The sequence below is a fragment of the Rhododendron vialii genome, chromosome 8a, assembly GCF_030253575.1.
Source record: "Rhododendron vialii isolate Sample 1 chromosome 8a, ASM3025357v1".
NCBI classification, from domain to species: domain Eukaryota; kingdom Viridiplantae; phylum Streptophyta; class Magnoliopsida; order Ericales; family Ericaceae; genus Rhododendron; species Rhododendron vialii.
In genome coordinates, this window is record NC_080564.1 from 1,847,647 (window position 1) to 1,863,853 (window position 16,207).

The window sequence follows — 16,207 nt, forward strand, 5'->3', positions numbered from 1 at the left end:
ATATCATTTAAGTGTCTCATCAGACCTCCCCTTTCCGAGAAAATTTCGATGATCTGAGTCACTCAAAATATGCAAAACGTGATTTTAAGGGTGTTTGAGAGAAATCATCAAAAAAAATGGCCGGTAATGGCTTGATTTGAACAATTTTTTATTGAACCGTTCAATAAAAACTACTCCGATCAAGCCATTCTCGGTCTTTTATTTTTTTCTGATTTCTCATGAGTATCCTTAAAATCACGTTAGGTTACTTTGAGCGGTTCGGATCATCGAAATTCGATTGAAAATGTGAGGTCCGCACCGTAAAACTGTCTGGGGTTCCTTAGAGGATCCGGATTAATATGTATATATATACACAAACACACACACTCGTGGTCCAATGAGGGATCCCGCACGGTCTTACCGTACGGGACTCCCCTTTTCCAATCGAATTCCGACAATCTGAGCCGCTCCAAGTGTGCAGAACGTGATTTTAAGGGTACTCGCAAAAAATCAGCAAAAAAAATGATCGGGAAGGGCTTGATCCGAGAAGTTTCTTATTAAAACGACTCGGATCGTATTCGATTGGAAAAGGGGAGTCCCGCACGGTAAGACCGTGTAGAATCCCTTAGGAGATCCGGACTGTATATATATACAGAAATTTTCAGGTAAGGACCTTAAAATGAGGACTTATATGCGGATCTCCCATTTCTCGCCTTTTCCGATCGGATTTCAATGATCTGAGCCGCTCAATGTGTTCAGAACATGATTTTAAGGGTACCCTAAAGAAATCGGCAAAAAAAATGACCGGGAAGAGCTTGATTTGAGCAGTTGTTATTTGAATCGTTAGATAAAAAAACAAACAAAAACTGCTCGGATAAAGCCCTTCCTGGTCTTTTTTTTGGCTGATTTCTCGCGGGTACCCTTAAAATCACGTTCTGAATACATTGAGCAGCTTGGATCATCGAAATTCGATCGGAAAATGGAGGTCCACATTTTATTAAAATAAGGTAGTTCTTATAAGAAGGAGACTGATATATATATATATATATATATATATATAGTGAACATTATCATCTCTCTCATTGGTTAAAATGGTGTAGACCTCACCACAAAGTGATATCATGCTTACCATACAATACATTTTTTGATAAGTATGACATCACTTGTCCACATCATTTCAACCAACAGGAAGGAGGGTAATATTCACCCTCTTAAGTGGAGGGTGAAAAAAACTCAACTCTAGTCGGGCTGGTACAAAAGTAATGAGTAAATAACTTTACGTACAGAAAATTGAACTCAAAAGAATATTTACCAGATATCCAGTTATAAAAAAAAAAAAAATTTACTTACCATTGTTGAATATTTTGGTGAATATGTTCATACCATTTATCTTTGACTTTTAGTGTAGGTTATAAAAAGGACACAACGCATTAACGGTCATTCTCTACAACGGTCACGGAAAATTGAAATTTGAATAGAGGGCTGCTTTTCCCCCCCCCCCTGACACCCCACCCCCCCCCGGCCCCACACCCCCTTTCCCATATTACCCCCTCCCCTCCTCCCATTTTACTTCTCCTGCCCCTCCCTCCTCCCATTTACTTTTTTTTTTCTCTCTTCTTCTCCTGCTTCCCCCCTCCGTCCATTTATTTTTCTTTTTCTTTTTCCCTCTTTATTTTCTTTTTGTTTCTTTTCGGCTGGATTTTTTTTTTTCGTTTTTTTTCTCTTTATTTCCTTTTATTCCTTCCACTTTGAATCTTTTTTTTTTCCAATTATTTTCTTTATTTGTTTCTTTTCCCATTTACCTCCCTTCTTTTTTTTTTTTGGTTAACTCAAATTCTATTTTCAATTAAGATTACAATTAGTGTTCGGGAACTAATTACGAAATGTATTTTGCAAACGACATACTAATCCAAAATACAAATGTTATATTTAGGATTACTTTTTTTTAACTATAGTACAATTTAATAAATTTGTTAACTATTATTTAGCATAAATCCTCTTAACTGATTCAGTAGTATGTTGCTTCAAATCACGTCTCTACTCCATAGGATTGCAAATGGCTGGTTTCTATTTTTTTTATAACTAAAACGGAAACGTTTTAGGGGCTTCGTAGGGGCTACTGTGCCAATGAGGGCAGTTGAGCCCCCCGGGTCCCACCTATTTTTTCATTTATTTTTTTATTTAATTACTTATACCTTATTTATTTAATTTCTATAAATACACCATTTGCATATTTAAAAATATAATTCAAGAATTAAGTGTTTTAATTTTCAATTCAGTTAAATCAGAGCAAAGATCGTTTTTATTATTATTTTATTTTAAATGGTCATAATGAATTTTTTGGTTTAAGGCCTTTCAACAAATACCCTAAGACTCATTATTTAGTTTCAAAACTCTTTTAGGGTGTACATTGAAAGGCCTTGGAGCCAAAAATTTACTAGATCCATTTAGGATGAAATGATCAGAAAAATAACAACTTTGCACCGGTTCAAACGGATTGAAAATTGAAACACTTATTTTAGTAACTATATTTTTTAATCTATAAAGGTCAAAAAAATAAAAATAAAACAGTCGGATAAACATGATCAATTAAAACACTTTTTTTTTCTCTCAATTACTTTACAAAGCCTAGAATTAGACTTGAACCTATTATTAAAGAGAGAAAAAAATTCAAACTGGAAAGAGCGAAAAGGAAATAAAATGAAAAAAAAAACGAAACTGAAAATAAAATGAAAAAAAAAAAAACGAAACTGAAACTGAAAAGAAAAAGGAAAAAAAAAACCAAACGGTAAAGAAAAAAAGAAAGAAAGAAAGAAAAGAGAGAGAGAGAGAGAGAGAAGAGAGGGGGGTAGAATGAGAAAAGGGAGGTGGGGCCGGGGGGGGGGTGTGTCAGGGGGGGGGAATAGCAATTTACATTTGAATATCTTTGGACACACCACTCCGGCGAAAGAAGCATACCACTCTCCCGACTCCACGCGCTCTTTACGCTGCAAGAAAGCAATTTTCCTTCTTACAGTTCAAGATTTTCTCGGTACCCAAACACCCAAATCTTTCGTACCAATGGAAGATACCCATTTCAGCACTCTCGGTCAAGACACAGAAACCCAAATCTCAGACCCCTCTATTGCTCCTGTTTTCGATTGGGACAAACCCTTCAACGAGGAAAACCAAGAATCTCCCATGGATGAGGACGAGGAATCTTCGACAGATCGTATGGTTTGCGATTCAAGTGCAAGGCTGATTTTAAGTGGGTTTATACAGCCTGATTGCAGAGGTTGGTGTATCTTGTGTTCATTTCGTTCTTTACATTAGTTAGACTTCTTTCTGTTGCAATTGGGTCTCTTCGCTTTTTCCTTGCTTTGGTAGTTTGTTTAATTTTGGTGAAATTGTATGTATGCAGCAATACCCAAGTTAGATAAGGGTTTCTGTTTTAATTGGGTCTTTGTGTTCTGGGCCTTCTGGCCATGCTGTAGTTTTAGTTCAATTTTTTGGTTAAGCTCAGATGTATATAAAAATACCTCAAGTCACATCAGGGTTTCTGTTGTAATTGGGTCTTCGGGTTGTAGTCATGCTTTGGCAGTTTGTGCAATTATGGTGAAATTATATGCATGTAATGTAACAATACTCAGGTTAGATTAGTGTGTTCTGTTGGAATTGGGTCTTTGTGTTGTGGCCATGCTCTAGGTTTGATTCAATTTTTGGTTTAAGGTAGATGCATTTGACAATACCCAACTCAGATTAGGGTTTCTGTTGCAATTGGGTCTTTGGGTTGAAGTCATGTTCTCGTATTTAGATCAATGTAGTTGTTTTTTTTGTAACACAGGGTGTCCCGGGCTAGCTTGTGCGTACCTTGTACTAATCCCTACAGCCCCTCCCACAGCCGTTTCACATGCTTACGCGTGGGGTGAGGTGGCCCCAAGAGTTGTGGGCAAAGAGAATCGAACCGAGACTTTAGGATCGAGCAAACACCTAAGTCTCAGACCACGACCACTTAGCCAACCCCTTGGGGTTATATTTAGATCAATGTTGAAAGTTGTAACAGTGAATTTTCCTTTTTATTTTGTCGTTGATCAGCCAAAAGAATAATTTTGTTGTAAGACAATTGAGTAGGAGGCAGTACGCCCGTTGAACCCTCACCAATTCACAATCTCAAAAGATGGTAGGAAGGTCAGACCAATTACATGCACCACCTCCCCCAAGTAAACCACGTGAGATACCCACGTATTGCAAAACGACTTGACTGAGAATATCTGGCCAATCTAGATTCCAGAGTAATGAATCAGCTATCTTAGTAGTTTGAAGACTCAGAACTCAACATAGAACATGCCTGCGATTCATTGAGCAATAACACTTCCCAAACAAGTAGATTGTTTTCAAAAGCCTCAATGTATCATTTAGTACAAAGATCACTCAACTTTCTTCCTTTTGGTTGGGTACCAAGAACAGTGTCGAAACTCATACATCATGTATTTTCTCCCACCCATTTCCGAATCAAACGACAAGTATAGCCTGCTTTGTTGTCGGAAATAATGAGATCAGCTGAGGGGTAATGTTTGAATAGGCTTCATTTCTTATGCTCCTAGAAACAAAATTTATATTTGTAATGTTTTCCAAGAACCAAATGATGGCCATTAATTTCAATCCTCATTTTTTCACTTTAGTTTGTCCTATTCGAGTTGTAAGTTGGGATTGAAGTACTTACATTTAATGACTGTGTTTTGAATCAGAGAAAGTTGTGATGTTTGTAAATGCCGGCGGGGAGGGTTCAACTGAAGCAAATTGCACTATGAGTTTCATGGCTGATAGCTTTTTTCAAGGAGGGGATGCATTCCAAACTGACGAGCGCATAGTTGAGAGCGGCGATCACTCTTTAATATACCAATCAGTGCGACTAGGAAATTTCTGTTACCGGTTCAACAACATGCTTCCTGGAGATTATTACGTGGACCTTCATTTTGTAGAGATAATAAATACTTATGGTCCTAAAGGAATGAGGGTGTTCAATGTATTCATGCAGGATGAGAAGGCAAGTCAAATAGTAGAATTACATTATCTGGATTACTTTGTGAAGTCAGTTAGTAGAATTACTTTATCTTGATTACTGTGGGTTCTCAGAGAAACTATACACTACGACAGTAGGACTCATTTTGTTACTTTTGTCTTTGAACTTTGTAGATCCTGTCAGACTTTGACATTTTCTCCATTGTTGGAGCCAACAAACCATTGCAGCTCGTTGATTCAAGGGTTTCTGTTAAGGATGATGGCCTGATTATAATAAGATTTGAAGGAGTCAATGGAAGTCCTCTGGTTAGTGGGATCTGTATACGGAGAGCGCCAAAGTTCTCAGGTTGCTTTCTGTTTAATCTTTCAAATAGTTAATTGTTCTGTGTATTCAATGGGTTATTTGTGGGTCTTTCACTAACTTCTAATGTTGCCTTTCTTTGACTTGGTTATAGCTTTACCAGTGAAACGTGAGCATCTTGTATGTAGAAACTGTGCTGCAGAGATTGAAGTTACTTCAGCTCAGGTATGATATTAAGCTAAATGTGAAAAGTATGACCTAAAAGTTGAGTATATTCTAAATTCATATTTGAAAAATTATATACTTGTAGCACAAAGTAATGCAAATGAAATCAACTGCCAAGTATGAGAAGAAGATACAAGAGCTGAGTGCCCAGTGCCAACGCAAGTCAGATGAATGTTATCAAGCCTGGATGTCTTTAACTGCTGCAAATGAACAACTAGAGAAGGTTAGGATGGAACTTGACAACAAGTTGTTCCAGACATACTCTCTTGGTAAGATGGGGTCAAAGGTTCAGTAATGTTTTTGTTACTCAAGAATATCATTCGTATTCGGAGATAGTTCGGAAGGAGTATTTTTAAGTCATCTTGCCAGCTTATGTCTCGATATGGCTAGAGTTTGGTCTGTTCCATTGATGTTTTCCATTAGAGCTTCTGCAAGAGAACCTTCAAACATCCAAACTTTAAAATTTTGGAGGTTTTGGTGTTTTTTTTTGTGCTCCAGAGAATACCTATATCTCACCTTTCAAATTTTGCTTCTCACTCTTCAAATTTTGAATGTTTGCTAGAAACCTTCAAATGTTGAGATAATAGTAACTTTTACTTTCTTGCCTTTTGCAATTTAAGTTCTTTTCTTTTGTAGTTAGCATCATTTCATATTCATGAAATAGCATTTGTAAGGCCTAATGCGGAGTGCAGCACAGAAATTCACCTTCAAATTGTCAACAATATATGATGCAAAAAAAAAATGTAAACAAGAGCGAAGTATGATTTTGGTGTTAAACTTTGATGAGTCCCTTGGAGATGCTCATATAAGTTTGTTGTTAGCCTCTTTTTCATATAGAAGGAAAAGTCTTTTGGCCAATTAACCATTTTAATGGTAGTTAAGACCATGTATGCGTATTCATACAACTGTCCTTTGTGTTTGGAACCCTTCTTATTCTTTCTATCTTCTCTTTTCAGACCAAACTGTGGATAAACAAGCTGAAAACCTAAGGAATATTTCTAGCAAGTATGAGTGCGATAAGAAGTTTTGGGCCATGGCAATTAATAATTTGCAGGAAAAGATAAAGGTAATCTCCTTACAAAAGGAGAGTACCAATTAGTACTTTTGTATTCTCATTTTCAGCTGTGCACAATTGTGTTTTATCCTCTGGTACGTAACGTTTTTCAACTGTTTCATAGGTGATGAAAGAGGAGCATTCTCGGCTCTCCCGTGAAGCGCATGAATGCACCGACTCAATTCCTGATTTAAATAAAATGGTTTTTGCAGTTCAGTCGTTGGGTAAGTTTTGAGTTACAGGAGAGTTCCAGTGGCTTGGTATTTGAATTATCCATTAATCTTCATGGTGTCATGTTACAGTTTCTCAGTGTGAGGATTTAAAAGTCAAGTACAATGAAGAGCACACAAAGAGAAGGAAGCTATATAACGAAGTTCAGGAAGCAAAAGGCATGTTAACATGTCTTCTTTTTATGATTTGAATGCAAACTTAAAGGTGCTAATTATTCTGGTTGCACATCAGGAAATATACGGGTATTTTGCCGATGTCGTCCTTTAAGCAAGACTGAGGTTGCATCTGGGCATGCAACAGTTGTGGACTTTGATGCAGCCAAGGATGGGGAACTTGGGATACTGACTGGTGGTTCTACGAGAAAGAACTTCAAATTCGACCGAGTTTATACACCAAAAGATGATCAAGGTACCTCTATGGCTACAACTACATGATAAATCACACTAAAAAATTCCAATGTTTACTTGGGGAGCTTGTATAGTGTGATACCATATCCTCCTTTGACTTCACCACACAATGCCGTAACGCCACCACAAAAAAATATGCAAGGCGTAACAAAATAATAATACCACCAAATACCTGTAGCTTTTTGGCCCCAATTGATGCATAACATGCATTCCCCATAAAATGGCTTGAGAATTTTATGGTGTCCCCAAAATAGACGGGGACACCTTAGAATTTCGTGTTCATTTGTGCATAACAACATCTATGTGCTAGGAGTATGTGATGAATCATAATCACATCTTTCCAAATCCTCTTTTATGAAGAGTTTGTGTTTTTGTTGACAGTTGATGTCTTTGCGGATGCTTCACCAATGGTGATCTCAGTGTTGGACGGCTACAACGTGTGTATCTTTGCTTATGGGCAAACAGGAACTGGTAAAACTTTTACAATGGAAGGTATTGAGCAAAATCGGGGAGTCAATTATAGGACACTCGAGGAGTTGTTCAGAGTTTCCAAGGAAAGGAGCGAAACTTTTTCCTACGATATATCTGTTAGTGTGCTTGAAGTATATAATGAGCAGATTAGGGACCTTTTGGGTGCATCACCAACATCGAAAAAGTAAGAACCACTCTTGACATTTCTTTGCAATTTGCATACATGCATGTAGAATAAATCAACTGAGCTAGAAAGGTTTTATAGACAATCTAGCTCCATTGAGATGAACCAACGGAAGACCATACTTAATGATATTATTGTTGGGGACTAGTAGGTTGGAGATAAAGCAAGCTTCGGAAGGGTTTCATCATGTTCCTGGAATAGTGGAAGCCAAAGTGGAGAACACAAGGGAAGTCTGGAATGTACTGCAGGCTGGAAGTAGTGCAAGGGCCGTGGGATCCAATAATATCAATGAGCATAGCAGCCGTTCTCATTGGTAATCAATAAGACACAACTTCATTTTTTGTTGTTTGACTCCTTGTTATGGTTTCTTTTGTTTCAGACTTTCAGTTGCTTGTTACTTGTTGTATTAATGGCAGTTGCATTTTTTTCCCTTTTCTTCAGCATGCTCTGTATAATGGTAAAAACAAGAAACTTAATGAGTGGTGAATGCACCAAGAGCAAACTTTGGCTTGTGGATTTGGCAGGCAGTGAGAGGCTTGCGAAAACTGATGTTCAAGGGGATCGCCTCAAGGAAGCTCAAAATATCAATAGGTCACTTTCAGCCCTTGGAGATGTGATATCAGCTTTAGCAACTAAAAGCAGTCACATTCCATATAGGTACTATTTAATACACAAATTGCCTTCTTTGTTTGAATATTGACTTGAACTTACATCTGATTTCTTCTTTGTTTCTACCTTCAGGAACTCTAAGCTGACACATCTACTTCAGGATTCATTAGGTACATCAAATCCTTAGTTTTCTGCTTTGCCATTATGTTTTACAATTCAAATCCAGTGCTTTCGCTATGTGGACATTATCCTTAATTTTTCCAACTTCTTTTTCTACTTGATGCTGAAAATGTTATTTGCTGCAGGAGGCGACTCTAAAACGTTAATGTTCGTGCAAATAAGCCCTTCTGAGCATGACTTGAGTGAGACCCTGAGTTCATTGAACTTCGCCACCCGGGCTCGAGGAGTTGAGCTGGGTCCTGCAAAGAAGCAAATTGATACGAGTGAGCTTCAGAAATTAAAAATGATGGTATGCTTGGTGATGTTCAACTCGAGTTCTTTTTTTTTTTTTTTTTTTTTTGCATGTGTGCTTTTTGGACTTCATTTGACTGATCTTTGATGGGTTTCCCTGAAGCTTGATAAAGCAAGGCAGGAATGCAGAACAAAAGATGAATCTCTGAAGAAGCTAGAGGATAGTTTACACAACTTTGAAAGTAAGGCTAAAGGCAAGGATCAGGTTTACAAAAACCAACAGGAAAAGATCAAGGAACTTGAAAGCCAGCTTGAGCTGAAGACAGCTTTACATAACCAATCAGAAAAGCAAGTGTTTCATCTATCTGAAAGATTAAAGGGAAATGACGAAACTTGTGCCTGTCTTCAACAGAAAGTGTGTTTTTTATGAAGTAAAGTGGTTGATGTTTCTTTTTGCCGATAACTTGTGATAAAGTATGTTAATCAGATGTCTTGCTTCTACTCAAGGTAAAAGAGCTGGAGAAGAAGCTTAAAGAGCAAGAGCAATCAGAGTCTACGACTTATCAACAGGTTTTTGTGATAACCCTCTTTATTTGTTTCACAAAAATTTATTGTCTTTTCGTCCCATACATAATTCATGGGCGATTTCCTGTTAATTGAGGTAGAAAATAACAGATATTATGACTCTCTTTTTTGAACACCACATAGATTATTACTAAACAGCCCTTTAGGAATGTACTATATATATTATTCTTCATACGGGTAGAAACTACCTGCTTTTTAAACTTGTCAACCAGGTCAAGGATCTTGAAAACAAACTGAAAGAGCAAGTGAAAGAGTCCAAGTCTTACTCCGCTAACCTTCAACACAAGGTTTTTTTCCCTTGTAAAGCGGGTCTTTTCCTTGTAATTTTATGCAAGTGAGAAGTTAAAAGTAATCGTTTATACTCTTCCTTGTTTCAGATTGAGGAGTTAGAGAGGAAACTGAAAGAAGGTCATGAACACAACTCAGAACCCTTACTTCATCAAAAGGTCTTGCCTTTTTTCTCTCTTTCTTTTGGTTTTTGCTCAGAAGAAAAGCAAGTGATGGAGTAGGCATAACTTCCTGCTCTTTGTTTCGGTTCGGAAGAGATAGCATATTACTCCACCTTTTTGCAGATTGCCTGTTTCCGTTATTCAACCCTCCTTCTAAGGCCATGCAGCATTTGCCATCATGTCAATGCATAACCTTTTCCAACAGAATTTTCTACATACGCAGAAACCTTGACTTCTGTTTCTCTTATACACTTAACATGATCTCCACTAAATTGATCCCTAGTTTCTGTTGTCCTTTCTTTTTTGGTCATTATTTCCATAATCAGTTAATCATAGTTGCTTCCTCCTCAATTCAGCCCATTCACTTTCCTTAACTTGGTCATTTCTGACTGAACTCATTGAAATGGCTACAACAGTCTTCGGACTACTTTTCTTTTCTTTCAACTGCTAAAGAATAACTAGAAATGTTGATTTCAGGTTAAGGAGCTTGAAGACAAATTGAGAGAACAGGAACAGCAGTATGTTTCCAAGCTAAGTCTAGATCCCACGGTAAGGGCCACTCCGATAGAAGGAAAACGCTGCATAAGAGATGACACTATGAATGATACTGAGCACCATATCCTCCGGAGTTCAAACTCCATAAACCGCCCAATGAGCCTAGGGTCGACATTGCCTAAAGGAAACATACCTTTTCACGGTACAAGGAAGCGTTTATCCAGAAACAGCGAACCAGAAAACAATTCCTTGAATGACAAGAAGGGGAGGCACTCTGACCCTCCTAAACCATTTTCTAGGGTTGCAAGAACAACAGTCAAGCAGCCTGTTGTTACAACCAGTAAAAGGCCAGTTGCGCATAACCAAACCACGAGAGATCCAGTTCAAGCAATCAAGGAGAGGGAAAATAAGAAGAGGATTTGGTCAAGGTAGTGAAAATGAAAAACCAGGAGAAGCCAACTTGTAGTTCGTTGTCTTCATGCCAACAAAATGTGACACAGTAAATTTTTTTTTTTTCCCCTGGTTGTTTCTTGTGAATTTTCAGTCTTTACGATTTCTTTATTTTGGAAAAATGAAAGGTGATTTATGAAGTAGAGACGATGAGATGCAGCTGGTTATGTGTTGTAGTACAAATGCATATTCTTTCCTTGCTGTTTCAATCTAAGTTACTGCTTAATTTGCTGTTTCGATCAAAGTTACTGACTGTATTAATTTGTTAATTAGAACCTTCGAACCAAAGATTTAGAACTCTGCTTTGTTAATCACCCTAAACAGAAAAAAGCTACAGCAGAGACCAAAAAAAATTGGAAGGGTGGTAGATATTGTCCCTCACAGGTACTTTATAAACAAGAATAGAGCTACAATGATAACAAAGGATTTCCGACACAATTGCATTTTACATACCATGATTATTGGGCTAAACAACATTAGGAAAAAACAAAATAGTGGCTCAATTTCAGCACAATAGATTTGTGTACATACTGTTGAAGTGGAAAACAATGACGAGAAAGTAGATACTTTTCCCTCCTCAACTATGCTAACCCCGGAAAAACGTAATCTTTGTTGCCAAACATACTTAGCAAAAACAATACTACACGGCCACACAAAAACCCATAGCCACCATCATCAATAACCCAAAATTCAAACGTTGTTAAACCCGAGAATTCACATTTCAATCCGTTATTGAGAAAACATAGGCCAAAAAAGTCATTTTCTTTCCTGGCAATTTTTCAGCAACGAAATTGAATCATAAGAGGATATAATCCAGAGGATTATTTAGAAGATATTCACCTCAATGATGGTGATGCAGAAGTATGACGGAACAAAGGGATCTGAATGGAAGAGGAGGAGGAGGAGAAAGAGGAAAATCTTGAAAAACAAAACAAATATATGTTCTATGAAAAAAGTGGTTCGTAAACGCGAGTTCCGTAATGGGTAGACTTCCGTGAGTTCGGTAGTGAAGAGACTTCGCATCTTCAACCAACGAAGTCCCAATAAGAAGACTTCTCTTCCTTTCTTGGCAAATTTGAAACTGATTTTGGAATTAGTTTGATGATCCGATTTGTCCTTATTGTATACCTTGTCGATTAAAATGTTCATGTTAAGTATGAATTCAATCGAGTACGAAATGGTTATTAATCGGAGAAGATATATTTCAAAAAAGGATGAAAAAAAATTAGTTGAGTACACTTGATTACAACCCTTATGAAACTGGATAAGGAGTCCTCCTCCGTTTTTTTAAAATTTTGCCCTTACTTCGGAATCATTTTTATGATCCGATTTGTTCACATTGTAGAAATTTTCAATTACAGTGATTTTGTAAGTTATCAAGTCAAATCGAATACTTCTTTTAGTATTTAATTAGAGAAGATACTATGTAGAAAAAAACATTGAAAAAGTGAGCCGGGAACACTTGATTACAACTTTAAAAGACATTTTTTTTCTCCTTTTGGTGGTCGTAGTCTATCATAACAACGACGCCATCCAAGTCGACCTTCACCGTCGCCGATCCGAGTCCGATCACTGAGTCAGCCGGCAGAGGTATGTTCGCTACTCAGACTATCCGAGCTGGTGAAATCGTCCACGCGGCCACACCCATTTTCTCTTTCTCTCTGTACAACAACGGGTGTTTACTATTTGTGCCTCAGAAGTCTCAGAAACAGAACCGCTTCTGCAGCCAAGAATGTGAGGAACAATCTAAGGTACAATGGCGGATCAAAATAAATAAATAAATAATCTAAGGTACAATGGGTGGTTGTTGCATCTAATTCATTTTCTATTGGCACACATTCTAATAGCTTTTCGAGTTTTGATTTTGTACACCAAAAGTGCTATACACACAACCGTTGTGTAAAACACAACACACAACGAATCTTTAGCCGTCCATTGCTGTAATAAATGACCAGAATTCGCTAAACTCTTCCTCATAAAAGTTAAATTTTTCATTGGAAGAGTTTTTATAAAATCTAGACCGTCCAAATACATCCGGACGGTCAGAATTACGCACACAACCAACACAATGGTTGTGTAAGTAGCAAAAATATCCACCAAAATATGTTCAAACTTGCTTGTTTATCAGACAAATTGATCCCAAACAAGTACTTATTAATTAAGCAAAAAATGAACTGCCTTCGAGTAGTTTGGATTTTTTGAACATTATAATCAAAACGAATCAGGTATTAGCCGATCAAAAAAAAAAAAAAACGATTCAGGTATTAGCTTATTTACACAGAGTAAACTCAGATACCTTGGTTCGTTTATCAATGTTAGTCGTTGTAAAAATTCGATAGAGTAAACCCACTGGTATAATTAACCTTATCGAGGCCTTAATCAATTGCAGTTGATACAAGAATAATTGAAGCTGCAAATAACACATCCCATAATCTGTATCAAATCATTACAACCCCATCACTACGTACGTAGAAATTTGATAGAAAATAATAGAACAAAATAAGAATTGGGAGAACAAGATTGCACTCTTTGCCCTACAAAATGGATTGATCATCGAAGTGGAATCCATTATGATCAGCTTCACAGTGAGTAATTTCCACACTTTTTTAGGTGGGGGAACAAGATTGCACTCTTTGGTAGTGACTATATCATGGAGAAAACCAAGTTTGAATTTCACAGTGTTTCCAACAATCATGTTATTAGAAAATAATATACCTCAATCATTCCTCTTTCAAGTGAGAAATTAAAGAACTTGTGGAAGGGTGCTATATTCGTTATCTTCATGCAATTGCAAGAGAGCTTTAGTAGATCGAACTAAAAAGGATAAGTAGCAACTGGGATTGGGACTATTAGTACTTGAACACCGAGCCTTATTATACTCGTCAGAATTATTTGGTCACAAGCAATGATGAATAGCTAGCTATACACGCACATGGGAAGTGAAAAATATACAGCCTCGACACACAATTTTTAGGTGAGTGAACAACATTGTACTCTTATTACTAAATCACAGAAAAAAACAAACTTAGCACTTTACAGTGCATCTGACAATCCTGCTATTAGTAAATAATATACCTCAATCATCCCTCTTTCAAGTGAGAAAGAAATTATAGAAGGATGCTCTCTTCGTTATCTTCATGCAATTGCAAGGGAGCTTTAGAAGATCCAACTGAAACTGGTGAATAGTTACTGCGAGCATGACCGCTACTTGAAGTCCTATCCTTGTCTGAATCTGTGGTCACAACCGATGATGTATAGCTAGGCATGCACATGGAAGGTGAAAAATATACAGGTACCGGCATTTGTGATGGTAGAACAGGCAATGGAGCTTCAAATGTAAGAACATTGATCACTTGCCTTATGGATGGCCGAAGATTGTGATCAGGGTGGCAACACCACAACCCAACCAACATTAACCGCTCTACTTGAAGTTCATCATACTCCATTGTGAGATCCTTATCAACAGCTTCACTGAGTTGTCCTTGCCCATAGAAGCTCCAAACCCACTCTGAAAGTCTTACGTGACTCGGATTCCTATTGAACTCTATCAGCTTTCTTCCACATGCTATTTCAAGGGCAACAACACCGAAGCTATAGACATCTGATTCTTTACTTGATTTGCCTGTGGTGACACACTCTGGAGCTAGGTACCCTATGGTGCCGGCCAAGACGGTTGTTTCTAAGCCCACCTCATGGTTCACAAGCCTGGCCAAGCCAAAATCTCCTAGCTTGGCATTGTAGTTGGAGTCCAACATGATATTACTTGACTTGATGTCTCTATGAATCACACATTGCTCCCACTCTCGTGTAGATAAAGCAGAGCAGAAGCCAAGCCGAGTGCTATTTTGTACCTCACTGTCCATGTTAGCTTGGATTTCCCACCGAAAAGATGGGTATCGAGGCTCCCATTTGGCATGAATTCGTAGACAAGAAGCAACTCTCCTTGTTCATGACACCAACCAATGAGTTGAACCAAATTCCGGTGTGTCAACCTGCTAATGATCTTCACTTCTGATACATATTCTTTTTTGCCCTGCTCCGATCCTCTAGAGATGCGCTTCACGGCTAGTTCTCCTTTAGTGTCACTTAACACACCCTTGTAAACACCTCCAAATCCACCTTGTCCAAGCTTTCCACCCTCAGCAAAATTGTTTGTTGCATGACTTAGTTCCTGGAACGTGAACCTTCTTGGCCCTGTGCCTTTCTCAAAGTCATCATCATCGATAGAAGCATCTAGTCCCACCTCACTTTTTCCCTGCAAAACAATCTTTTTCTGCTTCATGAACCAAAACAAGCCAACCCCACAACTCAAGGCACCAATACTCACAGCCAGACCAACCATCAGGAGCAGGTTCGCCTGGTGGCCCGTTCCCGTTGAGAGCGAGCCCCACGAGGTTGAATTGTCGGATCCCCCTAAGGTTGAATTGAAGGTCCAAGAAACAATACTATATATTTCGGCGTTAGAGTTTGTGGCAGCCGAAAAACCAACATTAACCCATTCAGGCAAAACTTCACTCAAATCAACAATACAGGAAAGGCTATAATTTCCTTCGAAAGCCGGATTCTCATCGTAAGTTAGATAAACACTTAATGTTGTCGTAGTAGAATCATAATTCACCCAAGCATTTGCTGTTTCATTATTTGCCAAACTAGTATCCCACGTGAGATTGGCCACGGACTGGATCGAGTTGACATCAATACCAACATGGTTCATGCTCGGATCCCAAGGATTTAGGAAAGTATCAAACTCAACGGCCACAATCTGATTGTCGGTATCATTGAGGGCGACGGAGCTCTCGAAAAGACCAAGGTATCCTCCGCCTGAAGACACAGGGAGTGTAGCATTCATGGGAGAAAGGAAGAAGGCGAGTCCATCACCGACAGCAGTGAGGTTAGTTGCGGATATGACGAATGAGAAATGGGTGATGAAGTCTGTCAAGTTTCCCGTATCGTTGTCCCATAGGTGTATGAGCGGCAAGTAAAAGGCTCGTCCAACGCTTCCTGTGAGCTGAGTGTTCTCTAGGTTTTTTGTGACTTGTATCGTTCCATTGGCTGCAGTTGCATCCCCTTCGTACTGTATGTCTTGGTTATTTGGGTCGAAATTGGGAAAGTTGAAGGAAGTAGAGTTTGCAAAAGGGAAGTGTAGAAATAAGAAGAAGATAGTAATTAGCCTGAGAAAGTTGAGGAAGAGAATTGGTTGTGAATGTTGGATTTGGAAATGGGTCGATGATTTTGAGTTGCAGAGAGCCATGGTTGTAAATGGAGAATGAAGGTGGTTTGAGATGGCTTAAAGGAAGTCTAAATACCCATTAGCTGAGTGCCTGAGTTGGTTTATCAGTATTAAAACCAGGTCAA

General features: G+C 38.2%; 1 protein-coding gene and 1 pseudogene across 2 annotated transcripts; one reads left to right on the forward strand and one right to left on the reverse strand.

Moving 5' to 3' along the window:
* Positions 1–2,902: 2,902 nt before the first annotated feature.
* Positions 2,903–11,032, forward strand: LOC131298286 (kinesin-like protein KIN-14R). Of its 2 annotated transcripts, XM_058323661.1 has the most exons (19): positions 2,903–3,253; positions 4,707–5,005; positions 5,155–5,326; positions 5,436–5,506; positions 5,592–5,775; positions 6,463–6,572; positions 6,685–6,784; positions 6,863–6,949; positions 7,023–7,199; positions 7,580–7,853; positions 8,005–8,166; positions 8,295–8,510; positions 8,595–8,632; positions 8,768–8,931; positions 9,037–9,288; positions 9,381–9,443; positions 9,671–9,745; positions 9,836–9,904; positions 10,385–11,032. In XM_058323661.1, exons 1-19 carry the CDS (start codon positions 3,040–3,042, stop codon positions 10,832–10,834), a joined length of 3,177 nt encoding a protein of 1,058 aa, XP_058179644.1. In that variant the 5' UTR covers positions 2,903–3,039; the 3' UTR covers positions 10,835–11,032. The 2 variants fall into 2 exon arrangements, with proteins under 2 accessions (XP_058179644.1, XP_058179645.1); XM_058323662.1 differs by lacking the exon at positions 7,023–7,199.
* Positions 11,033–13,831: 2,799 nt separating this feature from the next.
* Positions 13,832–16,153, reverse strand: LOC131298287 (L-type lectin-domain containing receptor kinase IX.1-like; annotated as a pseudogene).
* Between the last annotated feature and the right edge of the window lie 54 nt (positions 16,154–16,207).